The sequence below is a fragment of the Zalophus californianus genome, chromosome 7 (assembly GCF_009762305.2).
Source record: "Zalophus californianus isolate mZalCal1 chromosome 7, mZalCal1.pri.v2, whole genome shotgun sequence".
NCBI lineage: Eukaryota > Metazoa > Chordata > Mammalia > Carnivora > Otariidae > Zalophus > Zalophus californianus.
The window spans coordinates 125,340,510-125,364,173 of NC_045601.1; the positions used below are offsets into that span (position 1 = coordinate 125,340,510).

The window sequence follows — 23,664 nt, forward strand, 5'->3', positions numbered from 1 at the left end:
AAGACAGACATTAAGTAAGTAATTACACAAACAATTACAATAATGAAAGGTATTATGAAAGAGAAGTATAGGCTGCCATAACAAGGGACTACTGGAGTCTGTGAGGGTTAGAGGTGAACGTGGTAGCTGAGGAGCAGAGGTAGGGTAGGGAGGGCAGAAAACAGTATCTGGAGGAAGCAGCGAAGTGTGTTCAAGAAACCAAATAGCCAGGCGGTGTGAGCCTGGACAACAGAAAGAGCTAGAACTTTTCAAGAATTGGGGACTTACCCTAAGATCAATGGGAAGCCACTGGATAGTTTTTAATACCACCTCTGGCTAAGCATCAGAAAGCCTACATTCCAGTAGCTATAGATCTGTAGTTATCCTTTCAAAACAAACCTTTATTTCCCCCCTCAAAAAAGCGGAAGTCTCTAGTAGGTATCCCATATCTGACACATACCAGTTAGTATAGTGAATGCTTCCTTTAGATAAACCATTACTTTAAACTTGTTATATATAATTTGTTAGCTTGAACTAGTTCGCAATGCAACAGTCTGGGCTTTTCTCCCTGGTTTTTAAAACTGTAATTTACTGTAAAATTCATTTTTTAATGTCTTGGGGACCTCTATTCTGGCTGACAGCATTATTTTGTTATTATCGTGTTTACTGTTGTCAATGGGTTGCGGACACAAATGCTCAGTTGGGCACCTCCCATGTCTGTCATCAGAGCTCAGTGGTATCTCAGCTTGGGTCACCTAAAGAGGGCATTACATGCGAATTCTTTGCAATCCCAGCCTTTTATCCAATCTCCCTAAATTTCCGTGTTCCTGAAGTGGTGAAAGGATGTTGTCCAAGGGAAAAGCAACTGGTGTAACCACCGTACTCCCGTATGTGTTGTTATATTAACCCATGAATGATTTATCACAGGATCTTGACTTTACTGTAGGAAAGAAAACCAAAGATATTTTTCAGGAGCCATGGTATTTTGTCAGAAGCACTTTAGATGGTAGCTTTATTATGTTCATTTGAAATGTGTGTTTTGAACCGATGCATTTGTCTGACAACTTTATTGATATTTCAAGTTGAATAATCATTTTTTGTGTATTTGGTTCTTCGGAGGTTTTGTCATTTGAAAAGTTACACTTTTTCTTATCAGTGATTCACCAAAAGGTTTATAGTGATATCAGGTTTGGTGTAAACCAGTTTATAAATTTGTTCTTCTACCAGATTTATTTATACTTTAGCACATATCCCCTGAGGACTTCATAGTTATATAATGAAACATTTTTTACTGTGGCAGTAACTTACAGACAAACATTTATTATATATATGTATTTATATGTATATAAGCCATGTAAACAAAGGCAGTAACTTTTAAAAGTATCTCATTTTAAGTGTCTATCCAATATAATGATAAGCTCGAATAAACTGGGGAAAATGGGATAAAGTGGGGGAATTGGCTACATTTGTGTTTGTCCATCCTTAGAGCCATAATTTGAAAAATAACTCCCTAAGTGGCTACTTATCATCCCAGTCCTTTGTTTTAATAATTAGAAATACTAACAAATAATGACATTACTAATTGAAATATCAATTTTGACAAGCCTTTACTTACTTCTCTATTAAAATGACTTCCTGAAAATATCACAGGAAGTTAATGAATCACTTGTTAATTAAATTTGAACTTTTTCTCCTCTAGTATTCAAATGAAAAAACTGAAGTATGATATATCCAAATTGCTTTATACTAAATTGTACATTAATGGTTATATAAATATAATATATGGTAGTGTTACACATGAATGTGATAAGAATCTGTAACATTCATAATGGAATTTGCTAATTTTGAATATTGGCTTATCTTTTAAGTTCATTTTGTTCCTGAAAATTCAAGTGCTGAAATAATGTTTTACCAGCATTTTCTAATTAGCCAAGTGTAACTTTCCATGAAAAATTTAAACATTCTCTCATCCAACTAACAAATCAATCTATCTTTTCTTCTCTTGTTTTGTTAGCCTCTTAGCAAATACCCTGCTGTGATAAATGACATCTCATTCTGGTTGCCCTCTGAGAGTTACACAGAAAACGATTTCTATGATTTAGTACGAACAATTGGAGGAGACCTGGTGGAAAAAGTTGATCTGATAGACAAGTTTGAACATCCAAAGTAAGTAAAAAACTTTCTGATTTTATCCTTTTTTTGTCTCTGTGTGACAAATGGCTTATGGAAATATATAATAAAATTTTGCTGAAACTCAATGCATATGAGACAGAATATTTCCAGAATTTATAGTGAATATATAGTTAACCAGAAAAGATTTTTATATCAGTCCTTTCTAAAAATCTTTCTAAAATGCAGTTTTAATCTTTCCTATCTTAGTAAATAGGTGAGACAGAATGTTTTAAAGATCTTAGAGTTTTTCAGTATTGTTTTTAGAAGTGATTTCTTACCATATCACATCCCAGGAACAGAGGAGATGTGGCAGAAACGGGTTTGTGGAGAAAAAGCTGTTTTGTCAGTCTCTCAGTGAATATTTATTAAGCACTTGCCACATGCCAAAAGCTGTATTAGGTCCTAGGATAAAGTTTAATAACTTTATCAGGATCCATCTCAGTGTTGGCCTGTCTTCCTGGGGTGTGTGTGTGTGTGTGTGTGTGTGTGTGTGTGTGTGTGTGTGTGTGTGTGTGTGTGTGTGTATGCTGTAGTCTTACACTAATCAGATTTGACTCTACTTTGGTTTTAGAAAAGTTTTCTTGAGTTATATCGTTAAGGATTTGTTCTGATCCATTGTTCTGTTTCATTCTTCCGGAATTCCAGTTCTGCATGAGTAGGCTCTCCTTTATGTGACTTCTCTACCTATTACTTTCTCTCTAATGTTTTAAAACTCTTTATTTACACTTCATTTTGAATGCTTTTCTCATTGCTACCTTCTCTGTCCCTTACTGTTTTCTGCAGTCTCTTCTTCCTTGCTCACATTCCATTTCCATCTTCGATTACTTTGTTTTCCCCCTTTTATGAGTTCTGCGAGCTCACATTTCAGTTCCTCCTGTTTTCTTGCCTTCTACTCTCTGAATTATTTGTGCTTTGTAGTTTTACTTCATAGACAAATTGCTTCATTTGGTTTTAAAAATCTTTTGCAAGATATTTGCCCAGCAATTTCTTATGATCCAGGGGCAACATTTTTTTCCCTATGACTTCTTTGTTAAAAAGTTTTTCTTTCATCTTCCTTATTTTTCCCCCAGTTTTTAAATTGATGTACCTGTGGTATGCATATGATTTGCCTTTTTGTTACTTGTATTTGAATGGCATTGGATTTTCTGAACCAGCTATGTGCACAAAGTCAAGGTGTGAGGGTGGGGGTTGACATGGCAGGGAGGGGCTAGGGTGATCATTCGGCTAGTTGTTTTCACCACCCTAAGGCTTTTATCTTCTCCAGTGCCAAGAAATAAGTCTTTCTTTGAATATGGCTCATTCATCTCATTGATTCCTTGTATAGTTCTGCATCCCACCCCAAATCTTCTCTTCTTACAAACAAAAGATTCGCCTTTGTTTACTTCAGTTTCAATACTTATCAGTGATAAAGATTTTGAACTTCAGAGCTCTGAGAAATGTTACCTTTGCTAGTGTTTTCTGAGAAATGCCACTGTTTGTGTTTCTTTCCTTCACATCTTCTCATTAGCTTCTACTTGTTTTGAGCTGCTTTTGGCAGCCTTTAAATTATTTTGGAGTTTGCAGATGATATCTGTGCCCTAACTTTACAGAAACAGTATATATGGAGCAGCCTGGGTTTTTGACATGATGGAATACCCATTCAGCCCAGGACTATTCTGTGAGAGAGAAATTTCCAGGAATTTCCATGTTGATAGTGAAATTCCAGTACTTACTTTTGAAGAAGAGGGAAAGTGTAGGACTAAGACTGATTGTTCAATATTAACTGAGATACCAAAAGGACATGACTTGTTATTTTTTCCCCATTGTTGTTTAATATGTAGAAAACCCATGGGAATCAAGGATTCAGAATCCATTCCTAATTTTATACTTCTCAAGCTTTTGCTTCTTGCCATTGCCTTAGCCCTACCTCTACTCTCATATCATCAGTGTCAAAAGTTAGAGGAGTAGCCTTTTCTGGTTGGAGATGATCAGATCTTAAAGGTTAGAGGGAGATGTTAGTGCCTGGATATGGGAGTAAGTGTGGTTTGGGGGCGGGGTAAATATCGTTTTTATCTGACTTGGAGGTGATTTGCAGTGGTGAGAGTAAATGCTGAATGGGCATGCTAATTGGAGAAATTCTGTGAGAATGAGGTAGTGTTGGTGTCCTTTGACCAAGAACACACCAGGCAGGCAGATATTCCATTTAAAAAAAAAATCACGGGACTGTATAGGAATGCTCTATTGAGGCAGATCTATACACACAACCACATACTAACTTAAGAAAGTTGGATTTGTCCAGTTGCTTCCAGAGGAGACAGTACTTTTGCTTGGAAATTTGAAAACAACCAACCAACCAAAAAAATACTTTTTATTGGCACTGATCTTACCATCTTTTAAATAAATGTTAAACCAGTACTTAAGGCCAATTATTCTGGAGCTATGCCAAATGATTAGCCTGCCCAGAGTGTGCACCTATCTTAATAAGGGACTTGGTGGTTGGAGTAAGGTTCCTGTGGCAGAGATTGCTAATTATCTCTTAATATCCAATCCCTCATTTAAAAAAATAATGTAACTTTGATTTTTTTATCTAAGCAGCACTATAACTAGGTGTATCTATGTGGCCAAGTCTAGCTAATGATTTATAAGTGGAAGTGTTTAGGTATTTCCAAAAGTTTCCCTGAAAAGTTAGGTTGAGGCTGTCCTTTTTCCTTCCTGCTACTTGGATGTGAACGTAATGGCTGGTACTCTGGCACCCATTTTGGACCATGGTGTGCCCTTGACAATGGAAGTTGTGTCAAGTACAGCCTGGGTCTCTGGCACCGGAGTGTCATTTCATCCCTGGACTTTTATGTGAGAGACAAATGTCTTGTTGAAGCCATTGTTTTTAGATCTTTGTTACTGGCAACCAAAGGTAAACTTTGCTATTATAGCCCTGAGGAAAAAGACAGACTTGCAGAAAAGGACACAATATTTAGTAACAGTGTCTCACTGAGTAAAGATCCTCAGGAAATACCTGTTGAGGGCCAGATAGTAAATAATTTTGACTTTTGGGCCATAGGGTCTGTGCAACATCTGTGCCCCCCTCTGCTATTTTAAAAGCAGTCATGGACAAAATGAAACCAAACAAACATGGCTGTGTTCCAGCAAAGCCTTAATTACAAAAACAGGTGATGGGCTAGATTTGGCCCATAGTTCGTTGACCGCAGATATACAGGAGGGAGCCACATATAATTTTTTAACTGACCACCACTCACATATTCTAAAATCCTCCTCTCAGAGGTCTTTTTTCCTTGGGCACCCTGCACCCTCCCATTCTCCTCTCATTAAGAGTTCCTGACTTGGGTGGTGGCAAGTGAAGGGTCACGTGACCTTGTACTCATCAATGCATATCTGGAGCTCAGGACTTAACTTTATTTTCTAAACATGTAAATTAAATATTGCTAAGCAGTCCAAAGAGTTCTGACCCTTTCTTTGCCTACCATCAAGAACTGAGAAATGCTAGTGGCAAGTGAAAGACTCTCTGAAATAAACAAGTAGTTGAACAAATTGTGTGTTAATTTTTTTTTTTTTTGTAACAAATGAGGTGTCATTTTGTGAACAAGAGCAGATCCCAAGATGTTTCAGGGAGACATGAACTGCTGAATATGAACCTAATTTCATAATGTTAGACAAATGGGCACATTTTTTCTGGGTTACAGGTAACAGTTTGTGCCCTGAAGGGTTACAGATAACAGCTGTTCAGGTTAGAAGAAGATGACTTTTTGTTCTAGTCTGTCGTTCGGAACCTTCCCCCAGAGCATCTTTGCCACTTAATCTATAGGCCACTCATTGTGCAGAGGCATTCTTCTAGTTCCAAATTGCACGTAACAAAAAATAGAGTAGTGATAACTTCTGAAGAGGAGATCTGCGGTCCCTGGATGTGCTTTGATGCCTTTGCAACATTTTACTATATGCATAGTGCACTGAGTCATGAGAAGACTTAAGGAAATAAGTTATGCATGTCAGCATACAAACCTGGATATCTGATGTTTGACGCATTTATGAGTACAGTGGTCATTTTAGTCTCTATGTCCGTGAACCTGAAGGAATTATGGGGTACAGTGTTTATTTTCTCCTGTAGCACAACTACCTAAAACATTTCCTAGCCCCGGATAGGAGAGAGAACAAAGAAGAGCTGAAAGAAACTTAACCATTGTCTTCAGCCACAAGCACCTCATGTGGGGATGCCACCAATTATTTGTGAGCTGTGGAAATGGACTATAAAGTGGGCTCAGATGGGACAGATTTGGGTTGAGCCCAAGGTAGAGGTTTTTGGAAGTTAGAATTAGGGGATTTAAAAGACTTGACTGGACTACAAGGAAGGGGTGGTGGGGAAAATGTGCCAGGTATCTGCCGCAGGCCCTGCTTGGCCGTGTCCCCAAACCAGTGCTTCTCACAGGCCTCCCCCCTGTTCCTGGGGCTGCTGCTTGCTTTGTGCATCCTGCTCAGACAGTCGGCTCAGACAGTCGTGGACACGCTTTCCTGGATCTGTGAACCCACAGTCAGGGTCTAGTTGGGGCCGAGATGCTAGAGGTAAGCATCCTGAGCCATGGGCACCAAAGGCGAGTCCCAGCTCTGTTCAGCTCTCCTTGATCCAGTTAATAGTTCTGTTCTTTATGACTGACCACTTGCAGTTGGAACAAATTTGGCACAGGTCGTTATACCGGAGCACTTGTCAGTATTTTTTAACAGCTGAAGGGGGGCTTCACGAAGAGAGGCACTTTCTCAATGTCGCTGGCCCCCCTTCTCGGTGGGTATGAGTCACAGGCATTACCTGCTCCTAACTGGCCACAGCAAGGTGGCGGGAGCCCCAGTGGATGAGGCAGTTCGGATGACTTCTCCTTCCTTCTTCCCTTCCTCTCGTCTTTCCCTCCCTTCTCTCTCTCTCTCTCTCTCTCTCTCTCTCTTTATTTGGGGGGGTGGGTGTTTGATTTTGCTTTGGCAAATTGCATCCAATAAAAACATAAAAGTTTAAAAATAAAAAGGTAGAGATTCACCCATCATCTCACACCCTAACACCACAGTTCTTCATATTGTTACATTTTCCCTGTCTTAACTTTTTTCATATGTATGCATCAGATGACATTTGATCCTTGAATGATACATGCTTTGTATTACCAACCTTCTGATCTAGAGTGGGGTTCTTCAGCCTCCGCACTACTGATATTTGGGGCCAGATAATTCTTTGTCGGGGGGGTGGGGGGGAGGCTGTTCTGTGCACCATAAGATGTGAGCAGTACCTCTGACCACTTTCAGCCCCTCCCAGCACCTTATGATGACCAAAAATGCCTCCAGATATTGCCAAATGCCCCCTGTCAGGCAAAATTGCCCCCAGTCGAGAACCACTGGGATATCATTTAGGGGAGAATTTATTATTTCTTCTGAAAAAATATTATTTCTTAAAACCATGCTTCACTTTTCTGTTCTGACCAGCAGGGAAAAGGGACAGAAGGACCTCACAAGAGGGAGGTGTTCCACTGGGGGTTCTTGTGGTTCCAAGAAACACACTTGACAAAACATGGCTAAAGCTGGGCACCCCAGCTAGGCTTCGGAAAGAACAGGAGCTAGGGCAGGGTCTGAACTTTCTGTCTCTGTCGCTCTTTCTGGGGTTTGTCTACCAGTTTCTGCTTCTCTGTTGCATTCTCTTTCCTCACGCTCACTCTAGGTCTCCCCTGCTTTCCACCATATAGCTTGTGCTCTCTCTGTATCTTGCAGAGTTCAGAATGCCCTGCCCAGCCCCCGACCTTTAGGTGTCAGCGCTCAGCTGACTCACTGACTCAGCTACCACTCAGCTACCACTTTGCCCAATTCTGACACTCTCGACAAAGGAATCTTGCTGGCCCAAGATTTTCTGGTCAAGTCAGAGGTCACTGACCAGCTGAAGGACAGGTTCTCCTCGAATCACGTGCCTGCCCTCACTCTAATTAGCCACACGAGTCAAGTGGACAGACCTCTGACCTCGTTTTATGTGTTGGTAGGTTTACTGTCTATACAGATCTTTCTTTGTTTTCTCTTTAGCCAGAACTCAGTAGCTTCTGATGGAGGCACTGCCATTTTCAGACTTCCTTGAACTTCATGCAAAGAGGCATGTTGTAAGGACGTTAGCCAGTTGCTTCTCGAGTTCCTGTGTTACAGGAGACAGTGGGTTCACTGGGCCCACAAGGGTATTAAGGCAAGAGCCCAGTTTTTATGGGGCCAAATAATGCAGGAAAATTGAACTAGCAATAAAAAGTAAAAGGTAATAGTAAGGTGAGTTAAGCCTAGTAAGTGGCCTGCACAGTTTCTGATGCCCCGTAGACCTTCACTGTCTGAGGGGCAATGTATAGGGCTATAGATTCAGAGCAGGATGGCCCTTGGTCTGGGGAGATTTCCCAGGACACAGGATAGTAAATGCTGCATGTCTATCTCCCTTCTGCCATCTTGTGAATGATGTGTACACAGCTCTGATTCTAATTAATGTCAGTAAGTACCTTTGAGTAGAAACCTTCAGTTCCTGTAAAAAGAACTCTGGGTTGTTATCTTCTTTTGTTGCTAGGGCAGATTCACTCAGGGTGGCCACTTTAAGGCAAACAGGATTTATTTAAGGATATACCTGAATCAGAACAGGAAACCTGTTTGGAACCAAGGCAGGTCTAAGGGCTAGAGATCTTTTGCAACTGGGTGTCCCCGGTTCTATCCCTCTGCTTGCACCTCTTAGCCAGGGACCACTCATAAAACAGCTCAGCCCACTTTCCAGAACACGTAGCCACAGTCTGAACATTTACAACCAGAAGGGTTCATGGGGCATTTTTTCAGAATAAGCCCCCGAGTACTGACCTCCTTCCCTCATCCCCCACCAGTCTGCTCCTCGCATAGAACTCTATGTAACTGCTCCTAATGTTGGCTCATTCATCTCTTGTGTTCCTTATTTGCATTTAAATTTTTCTAGACTATTCCACTTGGTGGAAACTCCATAGGGCACTATGGCATAGTCTCTCACTGCCATCTTCCCACCATGTTTATATTAGTGGAAGGAGGCTGGCTCCCTGCGTGACACTTGGTGGATGGCTCATTGATCCTTCTTCATAGCTTAGAGGAGCTTTTGTTACATGGCTGCATACTTCAGAGGCAATGTAGGCCAGTGGAAAGAGCTCAGAATTCAGAGTCAGAGGCCATTAGCAGAGTCTTGGCCCTTCACATCTTAGAAGTCTCATAAAGGGACTCTCTGGCCTCAGTTCCTCATCTGCCAACCCAGGGTGCTAACATCATCCCAAAATGGCAACTGCAAAAATTAGATGAGCCTATAGATGTGAAATGCTTTGAAAACAGCACAGAGTTGTTTTATTTTTTTTAAATAGCTATCACAGTAAAAACCAGTAACTGTCACCATCAGCCCATCTTGCTTATTAAAGAATAACCTCAGCCCAGCCAGGCGTCTTGGACTTGGCAGCCAAATACATATGACTAGGAAGTTCTGGTCATCGCAGGAAGCAGAGTGGGACTTCATATTCTATGTTGGGAAAAATGCCATGGCTGGTGGTGGGTGGGATGACATCTCTGGTTTACAAATCACTCCCTGGTCCTGGTTCTTGTGACAGAGCCAAAGAAATGCAGTTATCTGAACTTAAAGCCTGGCCAGCGATGAAAAGCCAGCGACAGCTAATCTTGAGAGAGCTTGTCAGAAGTTGCGTCCCCTTGAAATTGACAGCATGCAGTACCAGGGAGCTGGCTCGGGGCGGCCAGGCCTGCTTTGGAACGCTCCTGGCTTCTTTGCCTTTCTTCGCTTTTATTGCAATGCTGGTGGCGTGAGTCTAAGAACTTTTATTGTTGTGGTTCAGACAGCCCAGAATGCAATTCTAAGAACACTATTTTTAGCCTGGATATTTGTTTTTCCCTACCTTCCTCCCTTTACCTCCTTCCCCAAAGCCTTCTTTTTAAAGCAGCTCACAAGGGGTGCATTTTCTTGCTGTCACATAGCAGCTCTGTTTGCCACCAGCAGTAGACAAATTAAAACACAATTAGTTCAGTCCCTGAACACCTTGTTCTGCCTTGTCCCCCAGCACTTCACCGTTTGCTGAAGGATTCTTTGGGATTACCTTCAGCACTGACCTGGCAGGGCCCTGGGAGCAGCATCTAGGCACAGAGCAGAGAAGGAGCAGAGAGACCGCTCAATGACCGCCAGGCAAGGAGAGAGGCCAGGCGCTTAATGAGCTGGATCTTCAGTGATCTGCTGTGTGCATGCACACCTTCGTGAAAATTAACCATGAAGCCGCTCTTCCCTCTTTAACTTTCAATTAGCAGTTTTCAGGGAATTCTTTGGAAATTATTTCCACTTGGCACCCCGTGCACCTTTTTGCAGCATGGAGATTGAATGCTCTCTTTCCAAGATGCAAGGCAGAAGTAACCCACGTCCCTTGATGTTTCCCTGTCCCTGTCCCACCCCCATCGATCAGATGAAAACAAGTTAAAATGCACACCAAGGACAACATGTTAGGGGTCTCTAAGCCACAGAATTGCTGGCAGAAATGTGATAGGGAGGGGCAGCCCCACCGCATCATTTTGGGCAATTATGAGTCATGCCCGAAACCATTTTGGATCTTTAATCTGTTATCCCAGGTCACAAGGTCACTTCTTTCAACTAGCTACCACCCAAATGCGATGCCCAGAGCTGCAGTGGGAGCCTGCCTCCCACTCCCACCTGCACCGTCCATACTGGGTCAGTGATCTTGTCCTTCACACCCCACAGAGGCTTGGCCTTGAATGTACCACGACCCTCACAGTTAATGATGATGTCTTAGTAACCGAGAGATGTTTGAATCCAAATACAGCCTGACATTGTACAGCCTCAGAATCATACATAGGATAACCAAACACTTATCCTGATGCTAGATCTTGGAGTTGAGTCTCTAAAGATAAGATTTGTAAGAAAGTTTCTGAGACCTATTTGAATTTCTGAGCAGCAGAGACGGGCTCCCCAGACTTGCTGATCTCTCTGGCTCCAGCACCAGCCAGGTTGGGGCTACAATGCACAGTGCACGGGCCGGGGCAGGGCAGGGGCGGGGGGGGGGGGTGCCCGAGTGTCTCTCGGGCTAGTTACTCTCCTTAGCTTGGTCATAACTGAGACTTAAGCTGTTGGTGTACAAAAGCAGGCAGGGACCTCTAGGGATGGGAGGTCAACTCCAGGGGAGGGGACCAGTGGTGTATACAGTTGGTCCAAATGGCACCCAAGATCTAGGGCTCCACGCAGTAGTGAGCCCGGTGGAAGCGGGTGGCAGAGCCGATGAGCAGTCACAGAGAAGCCGGGCTTAAGGGCTGCCGTCTGCCTGGGAGCTCCACTGGTTAGCTGCCACCCCAGGGCTCCTGACTGTCCCCACCGTAGAGGTGGGATTGGATCTGGAGTCCACACGTGGGGGTGGGGGGTCAGGGGTGGTTAAGTTAGAAAATCCAGGCGACCAATAGGAACTTCGATTTGTGGGTTTTTTTGTTTTTGTTTTTGTTTTTTGGTGGTTTGTTTTGTTTTGTTTTCACAGCCTATAGCTCCACTGGGGGATCTACTTATTCAAGTGTCATTTGGAGCCCGAGAAAGTATGACTATGACCAGAATTTAATCAGGTGTCTGGTGAGGACAGAGCAAGGTAGAATGTTCCGTAAGATTTACATGAGGAAGAGGAGGACACCTCAAGGCAATGTAGTGCCCATCAGGGTGTCCCGTTCCAGTGGGGATGCTGTGGCATAGAGGGGGCTAGTTAGGCAGAGGCTTAGGAAATTCAGACGCTTAGGAAATGAATTGAGGAACTTACATTCGGATCTCCCCAGCCTGTCACCACCACCTGCTCACGGAGACCTCAGCCTCCTGCACAGTTCCCCTCAAGTATTTCTGGAGGTCTCCAAGGATGTCCCACATTTGCTTACAAACAAACTTCCCCTGAACATGCCGGGATTCATGGGGACCCCCGGTTTCCTCCTGGATATTAGCAGCCCTGCTGCTGCCCCAGCTGGCACACACCCATGAGACTTTGGGGGAGGGTCTTCACAGTGTCCTGTGCTATTTCAGATTTGGACAGAGCTGTGCCTTCCCTTGCTGGTGTCACACCTGTCATTGGGGACTCAAGCAGCTCTGCTCTGAGCCCCATCTCCTTTCCTACCTTGCAGAGCCCCTCCCCCAGGCTTTCCCCTCCAGGCAAACCCCTGCAAAGAAAGCCTCAGGGATTCCAGCGCACACCTGACTCCTTCTCAGTTCAGACCAGAATCTTTCAGACCTCGGAAATGAGGACAAAATCAACAAAACGCTGGTCACCTTCTCCTCTTTTGTGAACAGAACTATTTTGCAAGATGTCTTACTTAATATTTCTCAGAGGAGAAAGAATACCCCACGAAAGTTTTTAGATTCTATATTTGACAGATCTGGCCACTTTTCTTAGCCTCCACTTCCTCCTGAAAGAAAGTGATGATAGTAAGATGAGAAAAGAGGAAACCAGCAGTGAAAATGAAGCAGGTGAAATATTTGTACAAGAGATGACAGCTGTGGTCTACACACTTACTCAGAATTTTACTGGAATAATCGCTTATCTTATGCCAGCATTTGTTAAATATGGTAATTTCTCCTAGCTGGTCGTCTGTCCAGCAACACACATGGTATCGGTGATGGTGGGATAAGCATTTCTAGCGTTCTGTTTTGGCAATTGCCATGTTGTCTTGTATTTATACACTTTCCACCACTGCACTGTGAGTTACTGCCAGGCACTGGGTCTTTAACTTTCTGCTCTATTTGAGGTATAAAACATAGCAACTACTCAATAAACATATGATGAATGAATGATAAAAAGAAAGAAAACCCAGCAACAACATACTGACATCATGTTTGCTCCAGATATAACCGACATCCCTTTCTCTGTAGGCCAAAAAGAGACCCCATTTGGTAACATTTTCCAGATGGGTAACCAGAACCCTTTACTCTCAGTCATGCTGGTTTCTGACTGAGGAGAAACAGAGTGGGGGGTGAGGAATTGGAACAGGAATTGGATTATAGCAAGTTGGATTCTGAGTAAACTGCTGGTTTAAAAATAGCGTTTTTGAGATTAGTGTTCACATAGAGAAAAGGAAGAAAGTAAAAAGGAAAAAAAGTACCTTTGAAGAAGATTGATTGTATCCTTTGTAAAATACATTTTAATACTCTGAGCTCCCAGGATCAGAAAAGTGTTGGAAGTATGCAAATTATTCATGATTACCTAAGAAACCCTTTCCTGATTGGAAGAGGGGAAATCACAGGGTTGAATGGAAATTCAAGGAGTCAAATTATAACATGCTTGTTGTGTATGTTTGTTTGCCACAGATGAGGAACAAGGGAAAATTCTGAAGGTTAGAAAGGAAGAGAAAAGCTATCTGTGCAGGGAGGGCAGAGAAGCCTTAGCTCTCTTGAATGTGGGCTTTCCAAACCACTACATACCTAAGCCATCCCACTGAGAGTCATAGGAGTAGTGGATCCCTGACATGGATGCCAACATCCTTTTCTAGAAGCATCTTCTTCCCCCATGTGCTGGGTTCATAGGACCGTGTCCACACTGGTCCAGTGGGTCTCTGTCCCGGGGCCTAAGTGATTGCTACAGGGGCGGGCACCTCATAAAGCTGGGCCAATAGGCCTTCTCTCCATAATGTTTGGATGGGAGACCAAAGAGAGCTTAAGCTGTGAGTGACATACATACCTAGGAGCCATCTCTGGCCACGTTTCCCATGTGGGGAGAATGTGGTGAGCAGAGAGGGAGAAGGAAGCAGCAGAAGAGAGATGTGACATGGAGAGAAGAACTGGTGTGGTTTGAGTCCTCAGTTCCATTGTGTTCTGGGACCCGGCTGCTCCCCACCCTTCCCACAGTTCAGTTGTCCAGTCCTTGCTCAGATTCCCTAAGCAAGTGTAACTCCCCTGTTGTTTAAGTTGGTTTCACGTGGGTTTCCATTATTTGAGATCAAATGAGTTCGAAGACATGTAATTACAGACTTACGGCACTGGAAGAGGGCAGGAAGGAAGAAGGTGACAGGCCAAAGTCATTAGCTTCTTTTCCAGAGAACTCTGGAGCACCACAGAGTTGAGGCTGCAGTGGGCCCTTGAGCTGCAGATGTTTTTCTTCAGTATGCTTTTGAATAGTCCTTTTCCTTTTAGCTAGAGTAGCTAAAACTTAATGTATCTCAAGTTGTGACTCCTTCATTCTAGTGAACATGTTTGTGAACACTTACTATGGGTGAGGCACTATGCTATCTGTGACACTTATGGTCAGGAGATATAAAAATGACTTTTTAAGTGAGCTCTTGTTCTCAAGGAGCTCACAGTCTGATAGGAGGTCGGTGCACATAATTTAATGCAATTTAATATGAAAAGTGTCTTAGATGACAGATGGCACCACCACAGTTTCAAAGAAGAGTAGCACCTCTCTTTGCCGTAAATGATCAAGAAATGTTTACAGATCATGGTTCAGCTGACAAATAAGAGTTAGCTGTGGAATGGGCCAAGAAATTCCAAGCAGAGTAGATCGCATGCACAAAGACAGGAAGAGACCGAGATGAAAATAATTTAGTGTGCCCAGCATACAGGAAACATGGCGGAGTGGGGGGAAATGAAACTGGAGAGTTTGGGAGGGGCCAGATCTTAAAGGCCTTGCATTTCCTTATACTCATGTGGACTTTTCTGGTAGAACATGTAGGGAGTCATTGAGCTAATTCAGCTGTTTTCAAATTTGTAAGTGATTATCTGTCTTGAGACTATGTTGGCCCTGGGTAAAGCTAGAGGTAGGGAAAGATGGAGAAGCGCATCTGAATAGCTTATCTGAATGGAGGAGATGAGTCTGAGCTGAGACAGTGGCCAGGGCCTTGTGGGAAAAGCTGACTGATGGAAAGGATATTTAAAATCCACAGGAAAGGTGGAGCCATTTGAGGGAGCGAGCATGGAGATGAAGGAACCAAATATAACTTCCCAGTCCTGAGTGGTGTGACTGAGAACTGACCTTGAGGTAGAGGTTAAGTAGGGGGAGCAGGGCTTTGGTGGAGGTTATTTGGTTACTTTTGGTCTTCCTGAGTTTTAGGTAGGCTGTCTGGAAATGCCGGCCTAAGAGCTCATGAGAGAGAGGCCAGGATTAGAGTATACAGTTGACAGTTGGAGCTCCAGTCAGGTCTGGAACAGAAGGGGAAGATGAAGAAAGAATGAACTCCAGGGAAGGCTTAAAGGGATGGAAGAAGGAAAAAGTGAGTGAAGGAATTAAGAAGGGTGACCCAGGAGGTCCAGGTAGAGGAACAGAGGCGGGGGGATGAAAGCATGGAAGGTCCGTCTTGCAGGAGTGAGATTAGAGAGTGTAGTCAGGTGACCTGCCAAGACCACATGGATTTGGCCAGTACAAAGCCTTCAGTAGTAGGTTCAAGGATAGGAAATACTTTGGTGAATCATATTTCTTCTCCTTTCCCCCCTCTTGTGCCTTCACAAATATTTATTCCACAAATGTTAGTAATTAGAGAATACTTGATTTGATGGATATATGCAGGGCGTTGATGTGTTAGCGAGCAAACAAAATGTCCTAACTCTGGCACCTAGACCTGGGTCTTCGTGGCTATGTGTTTGGTGATTTTTGTTTGGAATAATGTTGTGGGGAAGTTTCACCCTTCAGTCACTTACCTGCTTATATGTTCCCTTCCCCTATAGCTCATTTAAAGGATGGATAAGGCAGGTGAAGCATCTTCATGAGCCCTCTCTGAGAAGCAGGAATTATACAGGAATGACACTTAGAGATTAGTCCCCAGCACTGGGGTGGCCCACTTAAGACAGGCCTCATTAAATGCACTTTATAGGGGATAGCCAGTGTATTTAACTTAAGAAAGGACATGGCATGCCAATTAAGACCTGAAAATATGCATGGAAGTTGGAATTTGAACAATACTTTGATCAGCACTTCTTAAAATGAAGACTCCTTAAAAGCTTGCTTATACTTCCCTTTGGTCACCTGCTGTGTGGAGCCGCGTGCTCCAAAAGATGAAGCCACCCCTGGCGGACAGAAGTGCAACACAATACAGAGTACACACAACTCCGGAAATTAGACTTGACCTCCACGCACCTTTCAAGGCAAAAACATCCTCCCCAAAATGAGAGAAAGAAAGCTAGGAAAAGAAGGTGTGGGGCACATCATCGCAAGGAAAACTGGAGTTGATTTTGATTGTATTTAGAATGCTATTTTTTTTTTTTTAACCTAGATTGAATCAAGGAATACCTGTACATTGAACTTCTTTGTTTCAGGATTCCTCCTGCCAGAAAGTCTATTTAAATATGAATCCCAAATAATGTGATATCACATCTGATACAGAAATATATCTGGCAATATTAAACAGATCAAATTCTTGGGAGGACTAGTCTGAATTGAAGCTATTCTTAGCATAGTTACAGTAAAGAGATCCACACAGATATTCAAGATGGAAAAATCCTAATAGTTAATAGAAAACCAAAACTCAAGGTCCCTGCAACCTTCAGAGCAGAGCTGCTTCAGGTGCTTCTCAGAAAACAAATGTGTCTTAGAGATTTTGGCCAGGGGTCCCTCCACATCTTCACGTCCTTTTTTGGGGTGTCTCCCCTCCTTCCTTCCTTCGTTCTTTAAATCATCTAACGTCTCACGTCCTGCCTGTCCTGCCCCTCAGACAGCTTTGCTCAGCCAATGGCTGGACCAGGTGGAGATTGAAATTGGAGCCTATAACATATGACCAAACTTATACATCATATTTACATCGTTTAATTACTTTAAATAATACTTTAGCTTAGGTTTCCTGCTTAGGGTACTACCAGGAGGATTTTTGTTCTTCTAGCTCATGCTGCAATAGGAAACTGGCGACGCAGTTATTGTAGTCCTAACTGCAAGTTTGTTTAATTAAAATTATATTCATTCGTTCTGACATGCTTTCAAGCAACTGTGAAAAATAGCTATTATGATCTGTTGGTATGCTGCCTTGAGTGGCTGATAATTTTAGTTAGATGGTGGTTTTAGTTCCTTATCGGTAAACATGAAAAATAAAGTTAGAAAAAAACAGTAGCAGTAATTTCACAAAACTTTATATTTGTGTATCAGTTGGGCCTTTGCATTATGTTTTTAAAACCAGTTTCCCACACCCCCCCCAAGAAAAATAAAGAAATTCTGTTAAAATATCCACTGGGTGTATGCTGTGGAAAATAGATCCATACAATCCATAGCAGATGTGAGGAGATCTCCTCTATTGCACTTTACCCCTGAACCCAAAGTCTCAGATTCAAGGATGCCTAACAAATCTGTTTTAAATTGGTGTCCATGTAGATGGTGTCCCCGTGGAAGGGCTACTCTAAACTTATTTTTCTGTTGGCTTTTTTTTTTTAATGAGGTGAAATTCACATGACAAAATTAGCCATGTTTGAGTAAGCAATTCAGTGGCATTTAGCACATTCACAGTATTGTGTAACCACCACGTCTATCTGGTTATCTAGATCCAAGACATTTTCATCACCCCAAAGAAACCCCACACCCATTATAGTGCTGCTTCCCATTTCCCCCACTCCTTCCATCCCCCAGCCCCTGGCTACTACCCATCTGCATTCTGTCTACGTCATATAAAATGAACTCATACGGTGTATGATCCTTTGTGTCTGTCTGGCTTCTTTCACTTAGCGTGTTTTTGAGGTTCATCTACCTTTCAGAGTGTAGCAATACTTCATTCTTTTTATGGTTGAATAATTTTCCATTCTACATATAAATTACAATTTGTTTATCCATTCCTCTCTCAGTGGACATTTGGGTTGTTTCTGTATTTTGGTTACTGTGAATAATGCTGGTATGAGGTGTGTGCAGAAGTATTTATTTGAGTCCCTGTTCTCCATTCTTTTGGGAATATACCTAGGAGTAGAGTTGCTGAGTCATTTGGTAATTCTGTTTAACTTTTTGAGGAACTGCTAGACTGTTTTCTCTGGTGGCTAAATCACTTTACATTCCTACCAGCCATGTACACGGGTTCAGTTTGCATCCTCTCCAACACTTGTTTCTCTCTCCCTCCCTCCCTTCATCCATCCATCCTTCCATCCATCCATCCATCCATCCATCCTTCCTTCCCTTCCTTCCCTTCCTCCCTCCCTTCATCCATCCATTCTTCCATCCATCCATCCTTCCTTCCTCCCCCCTCCATCCCTTCATCCATCCATCCATCCTTCCATCCATCCATCCTTCCTTCCTCCCTCTCTCCCTCCCTTCATCCATCTATCCTTCCATCCATCCATCCATCCATCCATCTCCCTCCCTCCCTCCCTTCATCCATCCATTCTTCCATCCATCCATCCATCCTTCCTCCCTCCCTCCATCCCTTCATCCATCCATCCATCCATCCATCCATCCATCCATCCATCCATCCATTTGGTTTCAATTTATATTTCCTTAAAGACTGAATGATCTTTTCATATGCTTGTTGGCCATCTGTAGACGTTAGGAGAAATGTCTATTCAAGTCCTTTGCCATCTTTTTTAATTGGGTTGTTTCTCCCTTTTTTTGGAGTCATAAGAGTTCTTTATGTGTTCTGGATACTGGACACATTACACCAAACTTTTTGTTGCCTCTTAACCTCTTGAAAGTTAAAAATTATTTCCTTCTTTCTCCTTCCTTCTTTCCTTTCTTTCTCCTGCTTTATTCTTTTCTTTCTTACATACTGAAAATATTAATTTTGGGTATTAGATATAATGGCTCTTTAAGAAAAGAAAGGTATAAGGAAGATAATTTAAATTCCTTGTAATTCAACAACCCACGGATAAGCACTGTTTTCATTTTTATACCCTTTTTCTATTCCTTTTTTTAAATATGTAGGATAAGCATGCATACATATATATTTAGAAAATTCTGATTTTGTTGTGTACTATTAATTTTTAACGCTTTTTTTATGTGGAGAAGGTATATTTATTTTCATATAATTATCAGAGCACTTTGTTGTTTTAATGCCAAGTGAAATAGAATCTTTCCATGAATTCGTTAATCATTTTGAATACCTTGCTTAAGTGTTCAAGTGCTTTGTCCACTTTTTCTCTTGGGGTTTTATAAACAATAAAACATCTCAGATCAACTTGGTATAAGCTATTTATATACCCAGAATACTAGTCCATTTTCTCTCTTTGTTGTTATGAAGCTTTTTTCAGGTTATTATTTGCCTTTTATTATTCTGTGTGGCGTTTGGGACATAGTGATATTTTATCTTCTTTCATATTGTCATGTCTAACATTTTTTTCATTGATTCCTTTGATTGTTTTTCCATGTAAAAAGTCCTTGTCTGTCCTATAAAGGATTATATAAATATTTGCTCACTTTTTCTCTTAAGTTGTTTTTTATTTAAATTGTATTCCTGGCTCCGTCTGGAACTTATTGTGGCGTTGTGAGATGAGAGGGTCACACTTTCATTTTCCTAGACAGCTAACCATCTTTCCCGATACCATTTATGAGATTAGTAATTTGCGATAAATGAATCTGTTACCAAAGTCATGAAACCAATTGTTTTACTCATTTTTTTAAAAGACACTTAAACACTGGCTTGTATATGAACTGGGTCATCTGTGCCTTGGTTTACATGTATTCCTATTCTTACTAAACAAGTAGCCACAGTCTCATGTCAGACCAGAGTAGCCACGTGGCAACCCATTGTCCCGGGCAAATGCTTATATGACAGATTTATGATGTTCCTGAGATTGGGCCGTGGTTTCTGGGGTTCAGTTGACCTGCAGTGGCTACACAATGTAGTGGTTGCCACATTGTCTTATTCCATCTTATGTCTGGAGGGAATAGAATGTCATTGCTCAGGGCTGGGAAACCTTTGTGGGGGAGTGGCTATAGCAAGGGCTTTGGAGGTTGCCCTGAGTGTAGCTCCTTTCTTTGTCACTTGTTGGCCTGTAGGACTTTGAGCAACTTGCTTTATCTTTCTAAACCTCAGTTTCTTTATCTTTAAAATGGGAACTACTTTAAAAGGTTATTTTGCAGTGCCTGGTGCATAAGTATACAATAAGTGTTGTTGATGGTGGTGATAATGTCCTAGCGGTGAATTTCTTCTGGGAGAAACTAACGGTAATTAAATGCAAGCATTAAATACACTCCAAGAACAGCAAAGCATCTCAGTTAAAAAGCTTTGTGCGTTGTATTTACTGTAGTTAAGCTCATACTCAAAATAAGCATCCAGTTGCTCAGCGAAAATTTATTCCAAACAATAAAGTTGCTTTCTCAAGGTCTTAATAGTTCTGGCTATGAAGAGGGAACAAGAAGTTTGAAGATATGACAAGGGAAGAAAAGCATGAGGGGGTTAAGATGTAACATATGGGGGGCAGGGTAAGCGCTGTAGGACATAGGTAGCACATCCTCGCTGGGAGAAAAGTACAAGAGAGGAAATGAGGATGCCCCGTGGTCGGAAACGACAGAATTGGGCTCTGCAGCCAGCACATCTGTTTGCAGAGTGGGATTTGATGAGACAGACTTCCATTCTGGACAGGCCCTGCGTATTGGGGTCTCAGGGTTTTAACTCAGTCCTGAAGTCTACACCACAGAGTCTAAATACCACAGGGTTCCTGCCCAAGACAGACGGCACTTTGTATTCTGATTTGGAATTCAGCGAGCAGTTCAGTCGATGATGTAAGTGAATACCAACTAGTGACTGTCAGTGTTCATGAAACAAGGGATATCAGTCATTTTTAGGAGATAAATCACCATTTTGCCATCATCTATTGGTGTTTCTAAATGTATTTCATGGTAAAATAATTTCCAAAGAACATCAACTACTAGACATCAATTTTTAAATAGAGTAGCTATATTAACTTATGAAAAGCAATTGCATTTCTTTTTGAGTTTTAAAGACATGTGATAGGTTTGTCTGGGTGTTTTGTGGGGTTTTTTTGTTTGTTTTAATCCGCATTTGTTTGGAGATTTCTAATGAGCATTCCAAAATTCAAAATCATATATGAAATTATACTGGATGTAGCTACGAAAATGGCAACACTTGTATGGAAGACTAAAAGTGAAAATCTCTGGGGTGCCTGGTGGTTCAGACAGCTAAGCGTCTAACTCTTGGTTTCAGCTCAGGTCATGATCTCAAGATTGTGAGATTGAACCCCGCATCAGGGTCGTGAGATTGAGCCCTGCCTTGGGCTCTGCACTGGGCATGGAACCTACTTAAAAATTAAAAAACAAAAACAAAACAAAGTTGCAGACATCAATGCACTTCTCTCAAAATACCTCAGTGTGCATATCATTAACTATATCACATGAATATGTGTACTTCGCATGCTCTATGTACTTTAGCATGCCTATCATTAACTACAAAGAAATGTAAATATCTAAACTATACCATTCTGGGGCACCGGGGTGGCTCAGTCAGTGGAGCATCCAACTCTTTATCAGGTCACGATCTCAGGGTCGTGAGATCAAGCCCCGTGTCTCACTGTGCACTGGGTGTGGAGCTTGCTTGGGACTCTCTTTCTCTCCCCCTCTCCCTTTGCCTCTCTCCTCCCCCAGCCACCCGCTCTCTCAAAAAAAAAAAAAAAGAAAAGAAAAAAGAAATAATAATTTTAAAAATAATATAAATAAATAAATAGATGTAAAAATGTCTGTGAACCTCTCCTCTCTCCCAATCCAGAGCAGTGGGCCCTGGCAGCCATGTTGTACAGGGGGGCTTCCTCTCTACACCACCCTATCCCTAGTCCCCAGGCTCAGCTGATGGGACCCAGACAGATGCTTGACCCACAACAAGAATTTACAATTGGGGATGACAGGGATTCAGTCATTCTTTGGACAGAAGTATCTTCCACTTCGTCTGTTTGCCTTGAGAAGCAGAGAGGCACAGAATGGCAATCTACAGAGAAGAGAGCCAAGCAGATATACAGACAGAAGTGGAGACAGGAGGCCAAGATGGAGTCCAGAGGGCAATCAGGTCCCTTATTCCTGTGCTTTCAAGGGGCTGGAAGGTCTGCCTCTCCCTGGCCGGCTAGCTCCTGAAACAAATTCCCCTTCCCTGTGGAGCCAGCAGGACTCAAGGAGTAGATTTCCTTTACTTGCCCCCAGAGTCCAACAGAGGTACCCGGGAAGTCCAGCAGTATCCTGTTTCTGTCCCCTGAGAGCCTCTTTGTTGGCCTAAGTGCCTGAGTACTTTGTCTGGCACTTAGGAACTTTGCTGCCTAAGTGTCTACTTCAATCCGTGAGTTACACTTTCTGACCCACTGCATTGGCACATGCAGCTCCCATGTCAGAGAGCCCAGGGAGTGGGCAGAGAGTGCCTCCCAAATCAAGAAGAGCCACGCCAGGCACCAATGGCAAGGAGAATTTCATAGAACATATTGATAAGAAGTGAAGCCTCTTTATTAATACTTTCCGTAAACACTCTCAGTTAAAGGGAGCTTCAGTCGAGTGTACAGGGAGACAGATAGACACACACAACCATCCATCCCAGCACACAGTGGCACAAGACACTCCCAAGAGTGTGGCAAACTCACAGAGGAAGGAGAAGAATTCAGAGCAGAAGGAGGAACATCGGATGGCTGGGTCGGACTAAGCCATTCCTGGTGAGGAGGACCAGGGTCTCAGAGTCCCCATGCTCAATATATCCCATCCACTCACTTGTATCCGATGGTGTCTGAAAACAAACTTTGGTTGAGGGCGGTGTCCTATGGCCCCAGCCCAGCACTAAGTCTTTACTCGTCTGACCTCATCACACCTTCCCCGCCCGCCTTGAGACGGGCAGTGTTGCGGGCTCCCTTTCAGACTCAGACACCAGGCAGTGGAGGTAAAGCATCTCACCCAACAAGACACAGCCTCTAAGGGGCAGAGCCAGCGTTCGACCCCAGGAGTCTGAGCCCAGGACATGTTCCTACCAAACTACCATATTGCTTCCAGCATATGGCTCTAAATCGCTTGCCAGCCTCTTTGGTGTCTTTCTAGAGACCCAACGTGAAGGCTTCCACATTACTTTGCTAGGACTGCCCTAATAAATACCACAGACTGGGTGGCTTAAATAACAGAATTTTATTCCTTCACAGCTCTGGAGGCTAGAAGTTCGAGATAAGGTGTCAGCAGGGTTGACTCCTTCTGTGGCCTCACCTTGGCTTATAGATGCTACCTTCTCCCTTTGTCCTCACAGGGTCTTCCTTCTGTGTGTCTGGGTCCTAATCTCCTCTTATAATGGCACCAGTCAGATGGGCGCCCACCCCATGACCTCATTTTACCTTAATTACCTCCATAAAGACCCCATCTCCAAATAAGGTCATATTCTGAGGTTACTGGGAGTTAGGACTTCAACATATGAATTTTGGGAGACAAATTCAGCTCACAACAGCTCCTTATAGGAATTTTATGGCTTGCTCTTGATTTCAGTCCCAGTCTGATACCTAAGGTGGGCAGTGAAAACAAGGAGTGCCCTTTTGGAGCGGCAGCTTCTGCCTGGGGAGATGGTACTGTGTGGTCACTCTTCCAATGCCATATTCGAACACAGGACTGGAAGAGAATCATATGCTTTGCTTTT

At 42.7% G+C, this 23,664-nt stretch overlaps 1 protein-coding gene across 14 annotated transcripts in view; it reads left to right on the forward strand.

Moving 5' to 3' along the window:
• Window positions 1–23,664, forward strand: part of FARS2 (phenylalanyl-tRNA synthetase 2, mitochondrial) — a 537,883-nt gene that overhangs the window by 391,625 nt on the left and 122,594 nt on the right. For all 14 annotated transcript variants that reach the window (XM_027601919.1, XM_027601925.2, XM_035728493.1 and 11 more), the window contains one exon: window positions 1,994–2,145. In XM_027601919.1, coding sequence (XP_027457720.1) covers window positions 1,994–2,145 — 152 coding nt within the window. The remainder of the gene's footprint in view (window positions 1–1,993; window positions 2,146–23,664) is intronic.